This window comes from Anas acuta, chromosome 5 (assembly GCF_963932015.1).
Source record: "Anas acuta chromosome 5, bAnaAcu1.1, whole genome shotgun sequence".
In the NCBI taxonomy this organism is placed as follows: domain Eukaryota; kingdom Metazoa; phylum Chordata; class Aves; order Anseriformes; family Anatidae; genus Anas; species Anas acuta.
In genome coordinates this window covers 44,624,294-44,647,836 of record NC_088983.1, presented here as the reverse complement: position 1 = coordinate 44,647,836, position 23,543 = coordinate 44,624,294, and the positions used below count along the sequence as shown (strand labels likewise).

Here is a 23,543-nt window from a genome sequence, read left to right as displayed (position 1 = left end):
CACACTGCTTTTTCCCTGTTATCTCTATTCTTCAACAAATGGTACATTTTTTTCTATTATAGGCTTTTCAGTTCTGAGGATAGAAGGCTGTGGTCTTATTCTTTCCAATGCAGAAGTTCACCATGTAATTGGAAAAACTTCAGATATAATTAAAATCTTGAAAATTAGGGTGCTCTGAAACTGCTTGTGAGCAGCAACTGTGGCCCTGTAAGACAGCAGTTCTGAGGGATGCTTTGAGATACCTAGGGAAAATGAGGAAGGAAAAAAGAAATATTGCTGGGGATGAAAGGACACAGGATTCTCTGACAGCATGTGGACAAAAGCAGGAAAAAAATAAAGAATTAAAAAAGGCAAAGATTCAGAAGTATAGAAGATATGAAAAGGAAAAGTGAATGAAAGAATAAATAGAAAAAGAAGAGCAAGGGAAGGAGAGACAAAATCAATTAAATTTGGGTGGACAGAACTAACTTTCATAAAGAAAAATCCTTCTGGTAGAGTCCTAGAAGTATTAAATATTAAGGGATCTTTGTAATTCTGGAAGTGTGAAAATTACTGGCTGAGCAAGCTCAACACAAGGATGGAAGGCAAAACTCCTGAATTCTAATTCCAGCTGGTCTAATGACTCTTGCTCTAACTGTGGAGAAAACTCTTCACCCCTCAGCCTCAGTTTCTTTGTAAAACATAAAAATACCATTTTTTCAAAAGGCATTCTGGGGCTAAGGTATGTTGTGCTTCAAAAAATCAAGTATTAGTAACTACTAATGCTATCAACTGTGTCTTCTTCCTCATACCTTTCCTAAAGACATCAGGTAGGTTATTTTGATTTCAAGTTTATAATAAAATTTTCATGAAGCACCTTCCAATTCAAATGTTCAGACTGAAGTATCTCAAGCATTTTGCACACATTCAGTTGGATATAACATTAAAAAAAAAAAAAAAAAAAAAAAAAAGCAGCCCCTCTTGCCTAATCAAGTTAGCAGAGAAAGCATATTCTCTCCATTGGTTATTTTGAATGTTCTGCTCACTGTTGCTCTCCCTAACTCCTCTACGCATGAAGGGAGCTATAGTCAGATTGCAGAACAAAACTTGATGAATCTAGTAGAAACACCAGTGTTCTATACTTACAAATAAGATAAAAGCCAGATACTTAAAATCTGCCTGGTACTTCTTACTTTACTTGCTCTGTGAGAGGGTATTGTGGCACAAAATACAAGAAAAAAGAGAGTCCATGTAATGTCTCAATCCTGTATATGGAAAAGAATGCCCTACAATGAGTCATTTACTCATTTAAAAGCAGTAAGTAGCTTTTAACATCTTGGACAAATTCCCATCTGCTCTCTGCTTCCTTTAAAAAAGGCCTTGAAAACTGAAAGAGGGGGAAGTGATATATTTTGCTATTGCCAACACTACAGCTATTTAGGCAACAAAAGAGGTATTTGTTCAAATGATTTTTTACTACACAAATCTCATACCATTGCCTAAAAAATCAGCTATATTCATAATATATCTCTTACATTGGTTGAGGTTTCCACTGTAATGGAGCTACTCTGCTAAGGGGACAAGAGAGCACAACAGGCAAGGGACCTTCAAAGCAAACTGCTTATGACATCTTCTATGCTAAACTGGTTAAGCTTGATTTTTTTTTCTTGTCAAGACTGTAGGAAAGTATAATACTCTGCTCAGTTCTGGAAAATACTACAGGTAGGATTGCTGCATATAGAACCCTGTCAAGTAAACAGTTTACTACACTGGAAGAAAATGGAGCAAGGAACTTTTTTTTTTTATTATTATTTGTATAAAATATATTGTTCTTCCAGGCTCTACTGAAATAGTTTCTATTTAATTGCAGAGAAATCCTAAGAAGGTTACAGCAGTGAAACATTAAAATTCTAAGGGCAACTAATAACATTAAAACTTTATAGCCCCAGATAGAATAATTTAGACAAAAACAACATGAACATATGTTTTGTGTAATAATAACAAACATTTATAGCTGTCAAGAGAGAAAAACACAGGTTTATGCACACCTTAATGGCGTGCATGGGTGAGCATGAGTATATTTAAAACATAATATATTACAAAATTGACAGCAGGCATGACTCTTCTGGGTACTATGTTAAATCAATGAATAAATTACCAAAAGTGTGCTGTGGCTGTTTGGATGTGTAATTGAGCTTAACGTATGTAGTGTTATTTCAAAAGAAACTGTTCAAGGAGTTTCTAGACCAATCCACTATGCATCTTTACTAAGCTGTTTACAAATAACAATAAATGAGACTGTCTCACAGTAGGAAGGAAGTTTAGTTATACACATTACGTAAATGGAATAAAAGTTAATTTTAATATGTTTTTCAAGAATTAAAAACAAACATAATAATATTGCTAGGATTTACTGAAACAGAAATCAACATTTTTCATGGTCAGCTTTAGATTTATTTAAATTAGCTTATGCTCTACAAAGAAACGTCTTTGCAGCAAAGGAGCATTTCATGGAGTAGCTCCACTGAGATAAATATGGATGCTTCATCTATCCTGAAGAGTAAGCATCGAGGCCCAGATGAATTAACTAGCAAAAACATGAACATAAATACATTCTATTTTTTCCCTTAATGCAGGGCTTGTCTAACAGATAAAAAATGTATTCTAAAAACATTTTATTATAATAGAAACCTGTGAAAGTAACTTTTAAACCTTATTGTTGTTGACTAGTTAACATCAAAAAATAACAGGCATTGCAAACTAGCCCATTGATTGTGAAACGTAGAATAGCAGGCATATACTTCTAGTCCTTGTTTCAAGTCTGTTTCATCTTACTATTTCCAGAGCCTATAAAATAAAAACTGATCCTACTTTCTTGTATTTCTCTTTCTGCATTGCAGTTCTAGTACTAGTTGGTTATTAAATAACGTGTTTTCCTCCGTATTTTTCTCTCTGCTTTCTCACCATTTTTCTTTGTTTCATAGGGATTATAACCTGTCAGCATCAGATACTTGTGATGTTCTTAGGGCTCATAAACTCATGGATTATCTTTGCATTCAGTTCTAAATGCATGGCTCTTTTCTATAACACGATTGTAAAGAAAAAGAAGATGAAGAAATGAAGTGTACACGCACAGATGAGCTATTCTTTCTCTCTGGCCTGATGATGGTTCATAAAGCATGCTATGGGGCGATTATAAAAGAATATGGCATACCACCTGTCTCCAGGTCAGAAAGCCCTTTCTTCATTTAGAGCCATCTTGGGTTAACTGTCATTAATGTTTACAGCTGCCCATGGGATATGGCTAAGTACACTAGTACCACATTTATTTTTTTGCAGTTACTTCCAGGTGTTTAAGGAACAAGTCTAAATTTCTAAATGTGATGCAGTTCCCACTTCATCTCCTAAATTAGTTACATTACCCTGGGTAAGTATAATCATCAATAAATTAGGAGCAACTGAGATGTTATAGGGAAGGTTTAATTAAAAAACCTGGCAAAGCACTGTAGAATTGATACAATAATAGTATTATTTACAAGTTACTAGAGCTAACATACAAACTTGCATATGCTTTTACTGTAATCATCTTGAAGTCTTTTAATAGGTAAGTCCAAGTTTTGGCAAGTATTCTACTGAAAATGCTGTTTATTTTGTCATAGTATACATACGCAAAAAGAAGTCAGTTTGCACAACACTCAGTGCTGTATTTTGTTGCTTACTAATAGAATAGCTAAAAAAAAATAACAAAATCTGTAACATCACTCTGAATCTAAAGTTTAAGGGTAGCCAAGTGTTTTATGCCACAAGATATTTAAGAACAAGTCAGATTTTAAATGCAGGATATCCGAGTAGATTCTTCCTTCAAACATTCTTGTACCTGATCTCCCTTTTGTGACCACCCCAGTGAAGAATAGCTGCTTTATGTATACAGCTGAGACTAGAACTGAAAGATTCTACAGATTAAATCATCGCTAGAAAATGTTGTTCTGAAAGACTAAATTAAGAACTGAAAAAAAAGGAAATGCCACCAAATCATACTGAATATAAATGTAATTAAAATATTTTTAAAGGAATAAAAACATGCAGAAGATAAAATTTACCTTTATCTAACAGTATCTTTGTTCACATCAATGTTCCTTTTGTTCTCTATTACACATTTAATCACTCTTAGACATCAACCATAACAGTAAAAACTCAAATAGTGAGCTGATAATTAAACACAGTAATATTTATAAGATGTTAGTTTATTCTGTAGATATGGACACTTAATTTAATGCACAAATACAATGAAAGTAAAATTTCTTTTGAAAGATCAGAGGAGTGCCATGCCAGTCACTCTTCAATTGCATAAAGGAATAATTTTTGTTTTCAGAGCAGTAATATAATTTTAATAAAATGACAAAGATAGAATGCTATTAACCAAAGCAACAATCTTTTAGCAATGACAACTGGCAATAGCGTCTATATTAAGTTGTCATTTATAAAATACAGGGGTTCTAGGAGGTGGCATCAAAAGGTGAAAACTAGCCTTATAAACACGTTTAAAAAAAAATATGGTGGAACAGTCTGGCACCAAAAAAAGAAAGCATCTCAGTACATGATGCAAGCTAAGTTTATGCCACTTGACCCTGCACTACCAGAACTAAAATAATCCAAATAGGCTAGTGGAGAAAGTAAAGGAAACCTTGTAAGCCCAGCTTCTAGCTCGTATGCCACAATATCTGAACAGTTCAAAATATTTATCATTGAGATGACTGGTAAACAGCACATTCAAACCTTACAGCTTATTTGAGCTTAGCAGAACCATTTGGTCTGCAAAGCAGCTCCTAAGTCTGTAAAGAGTTGGTTTTCACTCCTGACTGCACATCTACCTGAGCCAGGTTCTGACCAGGACAAAGTGATGCTCCCGGGGAGAAGAGTCCCCACACGTGCCTGTGTTTTGTTTGGCTTGTGATCCTGTGAAATCATGAACTATTCTGAAGAACAACAGACAGCACAGAGTGCAAAGAAGCAGAAATAAGAAATGAGGAATGAAAGCTAATTGAAAAGATAGAAAAATTCCAATAACTTGCTTCATTAGTGACTACTATCTATCACTATTTACAACCACAAACTTGTTCCACCAAGACATTTTCAGTCAGCTAGACTTCCTTCTTTCCATTTGCTTATTTATGAATTTGTTTTAGTGCATTCCATCATTTTCTGAGTTAAGACTCAATAAACAGATAAATGAAAAAGGCTTTGTTTCTTCTGTGGCTGTACGAAGCCGGTTTTGAATGGGCGCACAGGATCCTGAGCGTACACGGATAAAAGGGAGAAAAGCAAGACCTCTAGTAGGCTATCCTGCCTTCATGGGTCAAAAAGACACAAAATTTCTGCTTGACAGTAGGAGATGACCAGTCTTCAGTAAGATGAATCTGTGCATTTGTGCATGTATGTTACTAGAAACTCGTTAAATGTGTATTTCTCTAAAAATCTGAGAAGTATGTGAAGTAAGCAGACAGGAATGAGAGAAGCCTTCCACCAATATTCACTACGGAAAATACTTTCTATTGAAAATAACAGAACAAAAATGCTTCGGTACAGTTCCACAGAGAAAGCAGAAGGAACGGACATGGGCAAAAATATAAAATAAAGGTCTTTGGGTGGTTAATACTTAGTTTAAGTCACTTAAGATAAATGTGTTCATATGAATACACACACAAATACACTGATGTTTTTACATTTTCAAATATAGGCCAAACCCAACTGGGAGTTCTGGCTAAATAAAACTTGTCAGAGTTGGTCCAGTTATGCATGTAAAGTTACGATAGCCTAATATACTTTCAGAGTTTCAGATAATAGTGTTCAAAGATTCAAATAGCATTATGATAAAATTTGCCCCTTGGGCGTATGTCAGTTTAAATATCTGTTCTCATCAAGTTCTCAGTCTGCATTTGTTCTCAGTGGAGTGATTTAGATTTAAAACATCTTTCAAACTGAACTTGATCTATGTTTTAATAGAAACTAGCCTTCCTTATTCTTAAAGTCAAAAATCATAATTTTTTTGCTACCAAGTGTTTCAGCATAACTGCTTCAATTAAAAGTGATGGCTGTTAAAGAGCCCACAGTTGCCAAAATGTAATCAATACACAGCATCTAGAATCAGCACTGTGTAAAAATGATAGAAGTATACTACAAAGACCACAGATACTCTGGAGTCCTTGTTCACATCTTCAATAACTATATGACTTTTGATATTTTTGCAGTAAATACTAGAATATGTCAAATTAAAAATGTACATGTTTTAAAACAGGATGAGTATTGTACCTAATTGTAGAAGTAATTTAGCTCTTTACAGTTTATACTTTGTAGCTAGCTTAATAAACCAGAGAGGATGTTACTTTTAGATTAAGTGGAAAAAAATGAGGAGCTCTGGTACAGTTTTAGAAATCTGGCTTGTTAAAGATTATTAAAATTATGTCAGGTACCAGGAAATAGTGTCATACAGAAAACTGTGTGCTAAAATGGGAGCCAAGTTTGCTTAACTAAGACTTCAGGGACACAATTTCATGAAAAACTAGCAAAATAGTTATTTAACCAGTGATATGGAGAAGTTCCAAAAGAGCTCATGTAACATGAAGAGGTTTAGGATGGAGCACCTACTCAGATCTTCTGTTATTGCAGCCCAAACACTGGCTGTTTAGCTTCCTTCCTCTCTCTCCTCCTTGAAGGGAGGTTCAGAGTTAGACACAAAATTGTTCCTCCTGCCCACTACGAGACACAGAATTAACAACTTGGGAGAAACAGCTTCTAGGAAATAGCAGAGAATCTACCATATGGAAGCTGTCTGCATAACCAAGAGCCCTAAATCTTATGTTGGGCATCTTTGATGTTTTTGCTTTCAATCATTTAAAAAATAAATAAATAAAATATGTGACTACACTTATCCTAAAACACCTTTCTGGTTCTTTTTATTTGTCCACTCTAGCATGAACTCCTTCCTAAAAATCCTCCTTGTTACAGAAATGACTAGGTCTGTACACATTCTAGCTAATGTCTGTAAAATTAAAATATATACATTACAAAGCAAGGTATTAAAAATTAAGCAAACATGAAGTTTCTAGCTACACTGAAAGCCACAAATATTCCTATTGCTTTGTTCTTAGGTTCTTTTCATTGTTACATCAACAGAGCTTGTTTTGATTAGCTTGTGAATTCTTAATACATGTTTTCAATCCTGAATTTGGATAACAACTAATACAAAAAAGAACGCAGTTGTATTTCTTAGACTAAAAGAAAGTCTTATTCTGTGCAAAACCAAAATTTTGCCTACTGGTTTATGGAAGGATTTTGTAAAAAGCACTACTTTTTCTATCCATTTTACCACCTCATCTACGGTTCAAACCCCCACCATAGAACCTGAATGTCACAAGAATGTCACATCCTGAGGCATCTCAAACCAAGAAAAATAATCACTGTATATGCAATCTTTCCTAATATGGCAAAATTCATGGCGTTGTTTGTATTTAAGAGTAAGATCACAGTATCTTTAATCCAGATTTCCAAAGTTCCAAAAGATTCAAAATTGAAATGTCACATGAATGATTTTAAACCGTTCAGCTGTTAGGCACAATAATACTCTATTTATGTACAGACAGCATTATAAATATTCAACAATTTAAAGACTATGCCTTGATGGCAACATAGCAGAACCTTCTGTTCTAATTACAGGAAATCACTTTCCTTATTACCAGCTTTTGAAGTAGTGAATGGCGAGCTACTGACTTGCTGTAGTACTTTTCAGCACAGAAGTACTTTGTAAGGTATCATAAGGTGATATTCAGCAGTGAAAAGTAGTAACTAGTTAGCTGTGCCCAATACTACTACCCAGTTCTAAACAAAGGACAGTAATGCATTCAACTGAAACTACAAAGAATGAAGGTGGCAGACAGTAATTGGTGATACTGAATAAGCCTGGATAAAGGTGGTTGGAAATTCAGGTTAATGTCTGATCTACAAGGTGTTGCATTCACAGCATAGAATTTTCTCATGTAGATGGCAATGTGGCTCGTTATGGACACAATCGAGAAAATAACATCTACTGAAGTATCAATACCAACTTTCCTTCTACATTTATCTTCCAAGAAAACGCTTGATTAAGCTATGAGATAACCATAGACCAGGATAGCATGTATATCACCAGATGAAAATCCTTTTCCATATGTCTGTACAATGTCAGAGATGGAAGTCTGAGTTCCATTTCATTATCTTTCAAATTGTTACTGATGAAGTGATGGCTATTTACGTGACATTTTACGCCACAACATGAGATACAGGATTGAATGCATGTATCTGACCCTGAGTTTGTGAATGTGGAAGAGAGAGACTGCAAGTGAAATAAATTCAATTTGGAGTCCCCTGTGACTTAAGAAACTCCAGCAATCTAAGTAAAATTATCCCTCTAGCATACGCTATTCCTGCCCTTTTGCCAGAAGCAACTAACTAAAGGAAAAGAGAATGAAAGCCAGTTACATGTGCCAATACATGTGCCATTTGACAACTTCTAAGTACCGACCGCTGCAATACTATATGCAATACTCCAATATACAGTGCATCAAAAACACAATTTTCAAAGCAGTTATATAAGTAAAAACACTAGATTCTGAACTCAGGCTTTCTGTTGACAATATGCGAGAAGACTATTCCAATAATGGACTTTCCTTGTTTTTAAATAATGGAAGATAACAAAAACCATACCAGTGTGTTGGCTTCAATATTACTATATATGCATCATGCTGATGTCTGCAGATAATCTAGTACCAATGAAAAAGACACGGAGAAAAAGCAAAATATATAATCACAAATATGATATTTCTCTGCACTAGTTTCAAAGATGCCAAAACACTTCATTTGTACATTCCTTGGACAAAATTTGTACATCAAAGGATGACTTACAAGTATGTAGTAGTAAAGAAAGGGCTGTTACTCTCCCCAACCTTCACTCTGTTTTGTTGCCCTTTTTTGCAAATTTAGCCTCATATTAAAATACTGAGGAAGATGTCATGGTTCCAGACTGCAGTGTTTATTCCGCCCACGAGGTCTGAGACCAGCGTCACTATTAAGACTGTCAAGGACAGTGCCCAGAATCACAAACTGTTGTTAGGTATTAAACACCTTCAACAAGTTTTCATTTTTTTCATGTAAAACACTTTTCTGTAAAATGAAGACTGTTTAGAATGGCTGCAGAAACTGTAAACTTATGCACAACTGAGTGGGAGATTTTACTGGAAGTGTAGGATGTTTAATTACATATCAAGGGGAAATTACACCGGTTTTCTTTTTCACATTTATACAGAGGTTTGTGTAACCACTTCAAACACTTATCCTGAGAGGAGGATCTGTCTACTACTTCTGTGATTTTAAGTTTGCTTTATTAAATGTATTTTTACTTCTTCTTCTAATATTATTCAAAACATTAGTGCTTCTACCATTAACGTACTGATAGACATGCATTATAGAGTTAAGACAATCTTCTCAAGAGTATTTTTTTACCTGTGACAACTAAGTCAGATTTCAATGTTCTAAGAATTAAGCCCAATGTCTTAACCAGTTTCATGCTCGTTTCTCTGAAACTGGAATGGAAAACTACAAATATTTTCATGTAATACAGTAATTATTCTGGAAAGGAACACATTAAGAAGTACAAACTACGTACATATTTCTAGTGTAAACCATTTTTTTAATGTACCAGCTTTTAGGTTCTGATATTGTGCTCTGAAATGTTACACAAAACTTAATCCAATTTCATTGCAGAATAAAAATGTACAGACACAAAAATTATAGTCACTATCTAAATGCATACTGTGAATAGAACTTGTATCTGGTCCTAAGAATACTATTCCATACTATTTTGAATGAAGGAGAATGCCCATTAAGGACAAATGTTATTAGCACTTGTATACTTTCAAAGTACATTAGTTACATGGGTAACTTAAAGCTCTTCAGAAAGCAATGAACTTTTACACCAAACTACAAGCTAAATAGGCCATTATCATACTCAGGCAGAAATTCTCATAGCTACTAGGTAACAAAGTACATTATTTTTTGATACCGTTGTTTATTGAGAGCAAGAGTGTTCCAGTAGGCCTTTCTTTATGAAGAGGTGGTGGCCACATTAGAAGAATGTCAGTTACAAAACAAGGGGTCTGAGACATTGCCAGAAGGTGAAAAAAAATACAGATCATGCCTGTGAATTATAAGATTATAGAATCATCTAGGTTGAAAAAGACATTCAAGATCACCAAGTCCAACCATCAACCTGGCCTACTGAGTCCCATCAGTAAATCCCTTACTGACACATCCACATATCTCTTAAATACCTCCAGGGATGAGGATTTCACCTCACATTCCCTGGGCAGCCCATTCCAATGTCTGACCAAATGGTAAGTCTTATGGTAGAGACCAAAATTTGTATCAGCTAAATTAATGGTGACATCATTTAGACTATAAACTACTTAGAAGCTTTCTCAGTTTGGTAAAAAAGTGTTAATTACCAAGATGCATTCAGGAATATTTCAATATACACAGTTACTCTATTCTGGTATTTATGCCAATGTATCACAAAGATATACAAACATTCCTCCTCATTTCCAGGTATTTTGGAATTTTAGTTACTATTACCATCAGGAGAAAACCCCTATTGTTAACAAAGTGTTCAGGATTCTGAAAAGATGACAGTTGTATTGTATGAGACATTTACCACTAGTAATGTTAGATCTTTGTTAAAATGTACAGTTGCAATTTGAGATTTATTTTTAAACATACTTCTCAATGGGGTAAAAAAAAAAAAAAAAAAAACTTACACGATCCAATTTAAGATGAATACAGTAGTCATTTGTTTATTTAAAAAAATAGTTTTAAGTAAATACATAAAAGATCTCATTGTATTTCTAAGAGATCATGCAAAAGATGAAGTACAAAAGAAGAGTTTACATATCAGCAATACTGAAAATCCATTAAGTCTTCTATAGGGATCACCACTACACTGGATTTAAAAGTATAAACTACTAAGAAACTTACATACAATTAAATCAAGTCTCATAAGCAAAATCTAAATTCTTCAACACAAATGTGGATGATGTATTTCTAGGAGTGAAAAATCTCCCTCTCTCCCTTCCACTTGCTTGCATAAAAGATGCCACAGTGCTATGAAAACATGTTTAAAAAGTCCTAAGGGAAAGGTTTCCTAGGGTCTTTGAAATTCCTCCTTTTCCCATTTCTTTACAGATTTCTAACACCAACCCTGTTCTTGTAGTTTCTCAAACAAGGCAAAAAGAAAAATACCCTCTAGATATAATCTTTAGATTTTCTATTATACGTCTCAGGTTCCTTTTGGCTTTTGAAGTAAATGCAAACTGAAATCTACAGTTATATTACCAACTGTATTTTAATTTTAGTTAGTCTTTCAGCATCAAGAATATATGGTATTTGACAGCACTGTTGCCCATTCTTACAAGAATCATATAGGGACGTGATTTAATTAATGAAATAACCTGAAATAACCTTTTTGGTTGATCATTTATGTCACTTATGTTTTTATTTATACAGTTGTAGACACAAAAAAAGCATTGCTTCAGGTTTCTATCTCTATGGTAAAAAGCACAGGGCAAGGAGCTACTAATCTATGTAAAAATTTACTGTAACAAAAAATATACCATCATTTTCCCTTTTCAAGCAAGTATAATCATATTTATAATCATTCTGAGCTAGAATTTCCATAATTTTCATAGCAAAATCAAGCTGGATTTTAAAACACTGTGTAGGTATAATTTTGATCGAACAGTTAGACTTTGAGCCATGGATGAGTCAAGCTGTATAGAGATAGAGACATATTACTTGCAGGTGTAAACCTACCTTTGAGCAAGTCTATTTACTTTAATAGACCTAACTACGAAAATGAGAGTTCTCCACCACCTAATTCCTAAAGTGAAAGCTATGTGACACAGGAGCATTCTCCACCATGGAAGTGACTAGGCATATTAATTCAAATATTGCCTCCCCCTAGGAGGTGTTTTGTTGTTGTTTTGTTTTATTTTTTTTTCAGTTATACTTGTCTCTTCCTCTACCATCTCTAAGATTATTCTTGCTGTGTACAATTACGGTAAGAAAATATCAGAACATTCAATATAATCCTAGCCAAAAGCCACTGCACAAACTACTCTCTAGAAAGCACTGAATACCAATGCAAAGACTTGTCTGGCATCAGAATCTGAAAATCTACTCAGCACAAACATCTATTTTTTCTAGGAACAGAAATCTTGAATTTTTCTATAAATTTCCGCCTACAGTATCTCATGATGTTGGTGCTACTGGACTCCCCACTACATTATTCTTTGCTTAGAATGCAATGGAAAAATCAACACCTTCTACTACAGCCTCCCAAACACCTTTTCAATTGATAGTAATAAAAGGGCACGTGCCCTATATCATAAGTTTATATTGTGTGTATTGTCCCTACACTTCCTGTACCGCATTGAATAAGCACACTTAGTATTCAAAATGCTCTCACAAGTTTCAGGTTGCTAAGTACTATAGCCCTCTTTGATAATTAATAACCACAAAATGATTATAGGTGTTGATACTTTATTCTTAAAGTACTTGTATTCAGCACATGCACTATTATGGAGAACTTAGAGGAAAAAGATTTGTGAAAAGGCATATGACCTTCTTCCCACTACAATGGCCATCCCCTAATTAAGCAATGCATCTGATAGTCATTAACAGGAATGAGATAATGAATCACTTTCTCTCTTCTTTGTTAATTTGCTGTAACCAAGCGGCTAATGGATGTCAGAGCTGAGTGATTGCACTGATTATAGTGATTTATAGTTGCAACAAAACAATTTAAAACCATTCTGATTATTCATGTTAAAGATGCTTTATGTTTTGTTTACTAAATGTTTTATGTTCCCCCTCATGCCCCTCTGCACACAATGAGACAGGTCTTCCTGGAAAACTTGAAAGTTCGAAGATTTTTTTATTGTCTCAGAGTCAGGCATTTCATTTTGTTTATAAAAAAAAAAAAAAAAAAAAAAGTTTACCCAGTAGAAATGAAAAGCCTTAGGGTGGAAAGAAAACTTCAGTGGTGCCTAGTTCAAAAGAAGACGGAAATAAGAGGAAATAAGGCAAACTTCAAGCCACTTACCTTAGGGCTCCCAGTCCCTTCCTCATTCTCTGCAGACACATCAGTAGCCAGTATCTCTGCTTTGATGATATCCAGAGCCCTAAGAATCCAGCTGTGTTGCCGTTTGATTTGCCTCTGTAGTTCCTTCCATTGACTTGCAATCATCTGCAACATGTCCTTCAGTCCTTCTCCAAAATGAAGGGGAAAAAAAGTAAATTTTAAACTCAACTGCATCTTTAGATATTATTCCTTACTCAAAGAATTAGTAGTATATTTAAAAGAATAAATAATATAACGATAATTTAAACATATTGCCTCAGAAACGAGTCCAAACATTACTATTATTTATCTTGTAAACAATATTATAGGGTCAAAACATTTCAGCTATTATGTTAAATTTTGATTAAATTTCAGCTTAAAATTTAAAAAAAAAGGAAAATCCCACATAAACTGATTTCTAGGCAGTAGGGTGTTTTCTATGTGATTTCTATGGTGCTCACACCCTCTAATATCTAATTTTTAAACATATCATGATCTTCCAAATATATTTTCTTACCTTCACTTCCTGTTAATATTTCCAGTAGTTTACACATTACCACTTTCTAGGTATGGGATGACATGCGCTACCCTTCTCTCCTATGACTTTTATACCCTTTTGGAACTATGTGTACAAGTCACTGAATTCTTATACTTTTCACAACAGGGATCATCTGCCTAACATTGTGAAACAATAGAGGCACGATGTATAACATGATCTGAAAAAATGTAAACCAAAGGATAACTTCAACCTGGGGAAAAGCATGCTAAGTAGGCCAAAATTAAGATGGCATTCGTAGCAATATATGCTGATTAAAACCCTATTATCATACAAGTCACGCAAACATCTAAAAATATAGGGGGTGGTAGGGATAGAGAAAGGAAACTAAGTATATCACTCCCCCTCTCCTCGATTTAAGGCCTCTGCAGAAAAAGAGGAGCCTAACCAAAGGAAAAAGGCATTTTTAATTTTAATCTATTCCTCATAAATATATTACAATCAAATAAGAATTAGTTTAAGTGGCAAAATAAAGCTTTACCAATGCAATTACCCATGCAGGGTATGTAAAAATATATATGTATGTATTTGAAATCCTAATTCATTATCTTAATGTTATTTCCATAGCACCTACATCAAAGAACGTGTCAGTGTGAAGTTTTCAATGATGTGATTTCAATTGAAACTCAGCTGAGCAGCAAGACCAAAATAAAATGAACAGACTATTTGCAGGCAGTATTTCATTTTATAAGTATCACTGCATTGTATGCAGTATATGAAACATTTATAAATCTTGAAGGTCAATCTGATAATGTAAATATTAATAATACATAAGGAAGTGAATATATGCAGTAATTTACAGCAATGCTTCTTCATTCTTTAATAGTCTGGAGACATAAAGACTTGCAATATTTCAGAAGGATTTACCTGATTTGTGAGATACAATAAGCTCAAGAAGTTGACGTCCTTCTTCTACCACTGCTTCTTTTAAAGCACAGTGGCTATCTACATTCAACTTAAAACTCTGAAAAAAAAAAAAAAAAAAAAAAAAACCTCAGCATCAGACACTGGGGAGGCAGTTATCAGAAAACACACGTACAAAATTACTTGCTGTTTTTTATCAAGAACCACATCCCCATTTACCCAATAGCCAAACTAATTTGTGATACTAAAAACTATTGATATTTTGGATCTGGGCTCAAAATGTTTCCATTAGATCAGCAAAGTGCATCTGTGTTGAAACAGCTGACAAATCTAGAAATTCATTAGGTTTTATGAAAAGTCACAACCCGTAGGCTATATCTGGAGTAACAGTGTTCTATAAAATACACTAAATTTATGCCATCACATATGAGCTCTATTTTTTTTCAGATTTCTTTGAAATGTTGGTGATAGCACTATTTATGAAACCATAAAAAAATACAGCATTGAATATATTGGCCTTATGTGCACTCATACAAATCTATTAATATTGTTTCAGAGTTAGTTCTCATATCCGTTTTCAAAGAACAAATCAGACTGCTTTAGATCTCTGCATTCTTAATTTGTAAAGCAAGTATTTTTCATCCTTTTTGCACTAACAGTTTTACTAGTGCAATTTTGTACTTTTTTTTTTTTGACAAATTGCATTGAAAGCTGGTAATAGATAGAGGAACTGGAAACATGATCTACTCTGTTATGCCATTTTGCAAACCACTGATAATTTAGTTGGAGAAAATTGTGAATTATTTGGCAGAGCTTCTCACTCATATTTGCATGTAAGAAATAGAAACAAAATATAATAAAGAAAGGAGTTCTTGCTGTATTTAACTGTAAATCATGTGCAATCCTGAACACACACATGGAACCCTTGTTCTCTTTGAAATGCCTACAGAATGAATGAGAACAATATTTGACTCCTTGGAAGAAAAGAGTTTTGCTCTCTCATGGGAATGAATTAACTGGCAGAGATTAAAGGCTATTTTGCAAGTGCACATTTGTAGCTTCTGGTTTTTATAAAGCTTATTTATACTTCTCCAAATGCTACCAACCATTCTAATACTGAAGTATCAGACACCACAAAACACTAAAAGTCCTCCTTTCTTAGGGAAGTGACCATTTCCTTTCTTTTCTAGCTCCCATAATCATTCTGGTTGGCATAAGAGAAAATAATATTGCCAGAATAAAATGATGTTCTTTTACTGTGTTACGGTTGGAAAAAAAGCATGTTGCTCAAGCAAACTGTTAACAGCCTTTCAGGCAGCAGTCTAGTTGACAGTAACAAAACGTCTTTGAGAATTCTCCCCTCAAACAAAGTAGCAAATGGGAATTTTGCTACCGTCAGCATTTTGTCTATCCCAGTTTTCAATGTATCGGCACCTGAAAATAATGTTCTGTACCAGGTGTTGAACAACTGGGTCAGCCAGAAAGTTAAAAATGAAAAATGATCCCTACATTTTGACTGGCCCGTACTTAAATCTAGAGTTTTGTGAACCCAAATCTAGAAGTTCTTTTTCCTTCGTAAGAGCCTGTCTGAACGAGCACTGACAATATTTAATTTACTGTTTACTTAAAACAGGCTTGTACTGAATAGTTTGTAATCACGCACTTCACAGGAAATGCACTATGCGTGTGCCTCACACAGCAAAAGAGAACCTAAAGGACCTGAGAGTAGGTTGTGTAATTTCATATAATTGAAGTTGAGTATAGATGCAGCTGGATGTGGCAGTGTCTCAAGATGATGTGGATGTGTTTGATAGGAAAATTGGAAAAGATGAGGTATTCTTTTTCATTAGGAAAAAAAAAAGAGACATGCTGTCCTAGAAAAGATTTGTATAACGTAACGCACCAGATACTACAATACAGCTTGATTTTCAGGTGCACCTATTAACCAGTAATAATGTTAACTGAAGAAGTAAAATATGATGAATAAAGATGGGGCCAAACTTTTGGGTTTTGACTAGCAATATTCTACTTGTGCAAAATTCTGATTTTATGGCTAAATTATGCATGGCACAAATACAGTGAACATACATGAAATTTAACAGAAATAAACTCTTATCAGCACATACACATCAAAAGGAGGGAACCATTTATGTAAATATAAATACAAACAGAGGCAAAGGAAAGTGTCAGATGATGTATGAAGTGTGAGTTTGGGGCTTACAATTATATGCATATATATAATTTCTTATGAGTGGTGATTTCATAGCAAAAAGGAACAAATGGACAAGGATCACCAGAAAGAATAACCTTCAATCAGTGCATCAGTGCTCATGGTTCCTCATACTTGAATGGCAGAAAATGTGACACACAAAAGATGCAGACTTGAAGAAGTAACAAGCATTACATGTATATGTGATGGAGAGATGCAAATTCACACAGCTAAAGACAAAATAAGACCAAATGTTTGAAAGGGAGGAGGACCATTCAAACAAAGAGGTCCTCTCCCATCCTGGGTATTTCCCATTCCCTACTGTTTACTTAGGGTATTTGGAAAATTGTAACTCTAACAGCGTGTGACCCAGGTACTCTGTTCCCCTCCTCTGATCTTCCCTGATAATGAACAGAGCCCTTGCATCTGAAGAGAGGAAAGGAGAAGAGGGAAGTCAATTAATCAAAGCCATTTTTCCAGACACATTTGCAGCTATGGAGCAGTTTAAATATCACACATGAGCACATATACATTATGGAAAATGCATGGGCATTGGCCTGACAGCAGCTTTTTAAACAACACATTAATGTCATCTCTAGCAGTACAGTGTATATAACACAGTTTACAAGCTGCAACAAGCAAAATCTCCTTATGAAGTTCTCTGTGGTTACTTCTTACAGTCACCATGCGCTTACATATAAATATCAACTCTTCTTATTTAGCAAGAAAGGAAAAGGGAGGCAAGAATCATGCAACTTTATTGAGGCTACAGAACTGTAAAAGACTCCAAAAGTGAAAAGTACTAAGCCCCAGTTGACAACACAGGGCAAAGGAGCCCACCATTAACAAAATGTGCCCTGATTTTTAGGAAACTAATTTATCTATTGGATGACAGTACTCCAGAACCAACATGGGAGGGAAAAAAAAAATGCAGATCTGAGCTATACTGGGTTCTGGGTTCTGAACACATTGTGATTTCTTTTTCATTTGGTTTCTCCAACGCTACATGAAATGCAGCTGTTCTCAAAAAGAGTGCCTTTCCAACAAATCCACATCTCTCCCTAACAGTTTATTTGTCTGTACAACTGTGGACAAGAAAAAAATATTTGAAAAAATATTTATTCAAGTTCCCCTGAGGATTTATTTTCTGCCTGAACATACTTAAATTTGGAAAACCTCTGTTGTATACGTATCCTACAATATGTGCATACTGGGCTCTGATAAGCAATCTCTCTCTGCTCAACCCTCCGTTCTTAACAAATCCCTGCAATTTGGTAAAACACAGCCTGGGTCTTGACCTATTCGTATCTTCAGTAAGGACAGTCAACCATTAAATATTCTTGTTCCCAGAGGTGTACAGACTTTGTTCAAACACGTGCTTTTTTAATTCATGATGTGTCCAACTAAGTATTTCTTCTGTAATGGGCGTCTCTGAAAGACATGTAAGCAACTAGGTATCATGTGAAGCTACAACATAGACATAGAGATTAGCTTAAGTGACACAGCAGTTTACACCTATTGCCAGATCAAGATACTGTACTAAGTGAAATATTTCAATTTGCCAAGTCAATCATAATACTAACATGTGTGGTCTACGGGGGTACCACTGAAGTTCTTGAGGTTCATTTTTATATGTTTAAATACATTTGAGAAAAACATCACTAAGGCAGTCTTTTTTAGAGCAATGATACAGACAGTTAGAATGATCTTGACTTTCAAGAATTTGAAATTGAAAGCTTAATTTAGGATTTCCTAACAGTCATCTGTATTTTTTGAGAAAACCACAATAGTACTAAGATGCGCATTTATGTATTTAAATACAGTTGAACAAATATTTTGGGTAAGAATGTAGCCATTTTTTTAATTTTAAAATACAAATTCTAACATAGTAAGACCTTGCAGCAATGGCTATACAATGCAAACCAACGTATCAACACTCCCTTTGGAGAATGAACTAACATACCCACACGCTTAATCCCTGTAACTGACTTTTACAGATATTTGTCACTGCTTATTGGAAAAAATGGTTCGGGCACAACACCTTTCTACAGATATCTGAGATATTTCATTAGTATTACAGGACTTATAACAACATTTGAGCTGTGAACTGAGAAGTAAACCTGAGCTGTTCTGTCCAATGCATACAGTTTGAAGCTATATAAATACAACATAACTTCACGGGAACAGAACTATTTAGCTACCAGCATGTTAAAATGCTCATTATGGAATAATTATGGCATCCCCTGCAATGATTTTACCTTTGACTCACTGATAATGTTTTCTCCAACTTTCACTTGTCCTCAATGTACTTTTTGCCTGGGAGACCCAAGCACATTTATAGAGAGAAAGTGGTGGGACTTCAGTGGAAAGCAAGCAAAATGTCTTTAAAGGTGTAAATGGCGGAAGATCATGAGAAATGAGTAACACTGACTAAATGAAGATCAAGAGGAAGGGACATTATTATCCATTTACATGAATGTAAATTGTGTGGAGCCAGGAGCTGCACTCAGTGATCCATGGGGGGGGTCCCTTCCAACTTGGGATATTCTATGATTCTCTGATTCTACTCTGAACAGCAAGCAGAAAGAATACTTTTTAGCATAGTAAAGTGTAAGAGGGCATAGTAGATGGGACTAATGGAATTAAATTAAGAGAGAGAAAATTTAAGATAAATACAAGGGAAATTTCCCTTCAAAGCCAGATCTATTAGATTGTGTTATAATCTCCTAAGGGAAACAGTGAAAGCCCTGATCCCTGGAGACCTTTAAATCTTGACTGGATAGAAGTGGAGGAGTGAGGACTGAAATGTAGCGGGCTGACATTACAGAAGCCTAGCTCTTTCACATCCCATAGAATTTGTGACTGGCCAGATACTGAACACAAAGGGGGAGGTTCTACCCCCAGTAGTCCAGCAGTAACTTACACTTTTGTGCAACCACCTCACCCCTTTCCTCTTTGCCACAGCCTCTGCCATTCCAGTATTAAGTGGCCAGTATTTTGCCCCTTCGTTACCTCTTAAACATGAGTAAGATATTTTTCCTCAACATTAAACACCTTAAGACCTCCAACCGTTGTTTCTCATTTCTCCTTGAATTTCTCACCTCTTAGGCGACTTAGCCAAGGTTTGAATGCACAGATTTAGATGTGGAGAAAAAGGACAATTATCCCAACTCTCCAAGAAACCTATTTTGCAGATTTAGTTTAGAAATCATAGTAGCTATTTTTGCAGATATTCCCTATTTTAAGCTCATGCTATTTTTTCTGCTGCCAGCTCTAATCTTTGTGAGTTCCACAACACAAATTTCTCTTTGAAACTATCTCTTTACACATTACACATTATTAAAAAAAAAAAAAAAAAAAAAAAAAGTTAACTTGAGGCTCCCTAAATCAAGTCATAGTTTGTTTATTATCAACAAACAAGGGATGGAAGCACAGGCAGGGAAGACCATGGACAAAAAGACTATGCAAAGAATAACTGCTAAATTACCATAAGCACGGTGAACTGCATGTCCAGTCCACCATGGATAACTGCTGGTCTTCTAGAGATATTCAGGAAATAACCTGCAAAAGTCACAGTCTTCTGACTTCCTTTTCTATCATGATAACATGTGACTGCCGGTCTTATACATTTCTAAGCACAACTTTCCCACCTGGCGACCTACCAACCCCGGAAAACTATCTGACCAAAATACGTCTATATTATGTTGTCTTACCACACGCAGAAAAAAAAATCCAAACCTGAGAAGAGTTTTCTGACCCAAAGATAAATGTATGGGGCCTTTGCAAATGTGGAGTTACTAAGGGGAAACAAATACCCCTGTATTATTTAAAAATAAATTTCCACTTACAGAATGAAAAGCACACATTGGAACTAAGAAACACTATGTAGTTTTAGAACAATCCTTGAAGGATTTTAGTTCTATTAAAATTTCAGGGGAATATAAGGCAGATATAATTTGCTTTTTATATATCTGCTGATGTCAGGTTTTATACATTTTAAAGATTGACCTAAAATTCCTCCTGGATAAAATATATCTAATAAACTATGTAACCTCACAAATTATTAATCCAAAACATCTGTAAAATTAAGAAATGAAAAATAAATTCATAGGAGAACCAAAGAGAAAAGAATGCCAATCACAACCTCCATTCATGCTCTGAAGTTTCTATATTTCTATTGAAAGCTTTGGCGTTGCAAATACCAAAACACAGACAACAACTGTATTATTTCCACTACTTAAAGTATGAACAATACTATGCCTTTGAGTAACACAGCACAGAACCCACAGGAGCAGACCATAGCTCTTGGGAAGTAGGTGAAAACAAATATACTTTAAATGTTGCTTCGAGTGTGCTTGTTTGTCCTTTGAGATCCTGGCTTTATATTCTTTTAATGATTTCCAATCTCAGAAAAATTCTAAAATAAATTGAATTCTATTTTCAAAAACAATTTACAGACTACATCTACACTGATGATACCAGCATACTAAAATTACAAGTAACAGCACACATTTTAATAGACAGAAATTACAACTAACAGAGTTCCTATATAATCATTATGCAGTTTATTAATAAAATAAACATTACTTTCGAATCAAAGTGTGTTTTTTTTTTCCTAAAGGTGTTTCAAAAGTTGTTACATTGATGAATTAATTTTAAAGACCATTATCAAGTTGTCATTCCAAGACTGATTATTCTACAATTGCTATAAAGCTTTGAAGTCAGAACTTCGATGAAATACTTTTTCAGTGATCAAGTTAGTTTAAACTACGGTATAAGGGTGGTTTTATTTCATTATATTATTATAGGCTCTGAACCCTTGAATGCAAACAATTTCTTCTGCAATCCATGGACACAATGGACCCCCTGGAATCTAACTTTCATAGCTCAAGCTTTCAGAACCCATGTTTTAGGATACCTTAATAACCAAGAGTTTCACAATTTTAGGTGGTGAGTCTTGATGGGGGGAGTATTTGAAACACTAGCAAATCAAGCCACCCTGCCTGGGCCAGCTTCACCTGCAATTGCAAATGAATGCAATAATTTCCCAAAGTCTGAACAAGCTGGGTTTTCACGTGCTCTATGAATGTGTTTGGACTTGTTTTCTAACAAAGGTACATCAGGCATTTAACACACACTCTGAGGAACAAAACACCCTCTACATTCTTCCACGTAAAATAACAGTTTGAAGGATCTCATCATTCCCTCTTCCAAAGCAAACATTCTTAGCTTAATAGCATCCTTGATAGTAGTGAAAATAAAATGCTAAGTTTTTCAAACGTCAAGCATCATGAATTAAAAAGAAAAAAAAAGTCCAGACATAGATTAAACTTGTTCATAGTATGTATTTCTATATATGGATCAAAAGAATTCAAAATCATCACAGGTGACAGTTTAAATTTTTGACATTATAATTTTCCCTTCTCCTTCAGTAGAAGAATTTACTCTATGATGACGTCCTAATATGCTTCTTTGTCCGTGGTTTAATGTCTCCTTTGTCCAGAAACAGTTGTAGATCCATATCTGGGCCACGCTGTCAGCTTGAGCAGTTATTTTTCTCAACCACCATGCAGAAGTGGACAGAGTCAGGCAGTGCTACAAGTTTCACTCTCAGAGGGTCCAAGCTCTCAGAACTAGAAAAGCTGGGATGGTCTCCTGTGGAGTACATCCTCTAACCCATAAATACGTAATTCAGATAGATACATAAACAAGAACACCAATATTTTAATTTTAAAATCCACTCCTCTCAAATAGGTCACTTTTTGTGCTCTGTATGTGCAATTTATAATACAACCAATGTGTTTTCTCTTCCTATGCGCAACTATGTACATTTTGGTTGGTAATAAAGAGAAGCAAAGGAGTCCTGGGGCGGTTTGAAGCAATCAACAAAATAAGTAGATGCATTTTTATTTTTATTTTTTAATCCACAGCTGTATAGAACACCTACACAAAGTTAGGTAACCACGAATTTGGACATCAGGTTTAGGAAAGTGGCACTCTTAACAGTATTCAAGCCATTCAGTCTCTGGGAAAATTATCGAGGAATTTTTGCTTATGCTACTGGTTTGCACAGAGCAGTGCAAAAATGAAACTGGTTTGCTCCTGAATGGGACTGTGCGGCAAGAGCTGGTAGTAATGGCATGGGAGAACAACAAATGGACAGTCCCCTCCTTCATGAGAAATATACATAGTAATAACAGAACTCCATCATAATAGACCTCGTATTTCTGTGGTGCTGGGAGGATAAACAACACCCACTTCTCCTTACAAAGAAAAAATATGTGTCAGTTCTTCACTGCCTTACCTTACAGGAAATAGTTTTAGATCAAGTGCAGTATTTCTGTATTGGTCAGCACAACAGTACCATGAGTAGCAGAACATATACCTGGATTTTCTTAGTGTATTTTTTCTCTCTTAGTGAGTCACGAAAAAAGTCACAGGAAATTGTAGTTCAAAAGAACAGTCCAAATTGTTTTTAGAAACCTATATTTTTTCCCGCTGTCAGCACCTATACACACTCTGGCTCCAGACTGTACCACAGGTACAATGGAGTGCATTAAATGACAGCAACATTTTGTTCTGAAGTTCTCAGGCACTTTAACTCAAAAATCAGAAAGACTTACACAGATGTTATTTGGTTTCCAGATTTTGTAAGCTGAATACTACAACTGAAAATATACATGTATTCCCTTTGTTTAAGGTTGATTTCTGACTTCCTGTTAATTTCGTTT

General features: G+C 34.9%; 1 protein-coding gene across 9 annotated transcripts in view; it reads right to left on the bottom strand.

The window, feature by feature from the left end:
* The window catches only part of AKAP6 (A-kinase anchoring protein 6), a 284,618-nt gene that overhangs the window by 130,534 nt on the left and 130,541 nt on the right, over positions 1 to 23,543 (bottom strand). For 8 of the 9 annotated variants that reach the window (XM_068684445.1, XM_068684446.1, XM_068684447.1 and 5 more), the window contains 2 exons: positions 14,607 to 14,703; positions 13,166 to 13,332 (listed from right to left, as the gene is read on the bottom strand). In XM_068684445.1, coding sequence (XP_068540546.1) covers positions 13,166 to 13,332; positions 14,607 to 14,703 — 264 coding nt within the window. The remainder of the gene's footprint in view (positions 1 to 13,165; positions 13,333 to 14,606; positions 14,704 to 23,543) is intronic. The other variant, XM_068684444.1, reaches the window with a different exon arrangement.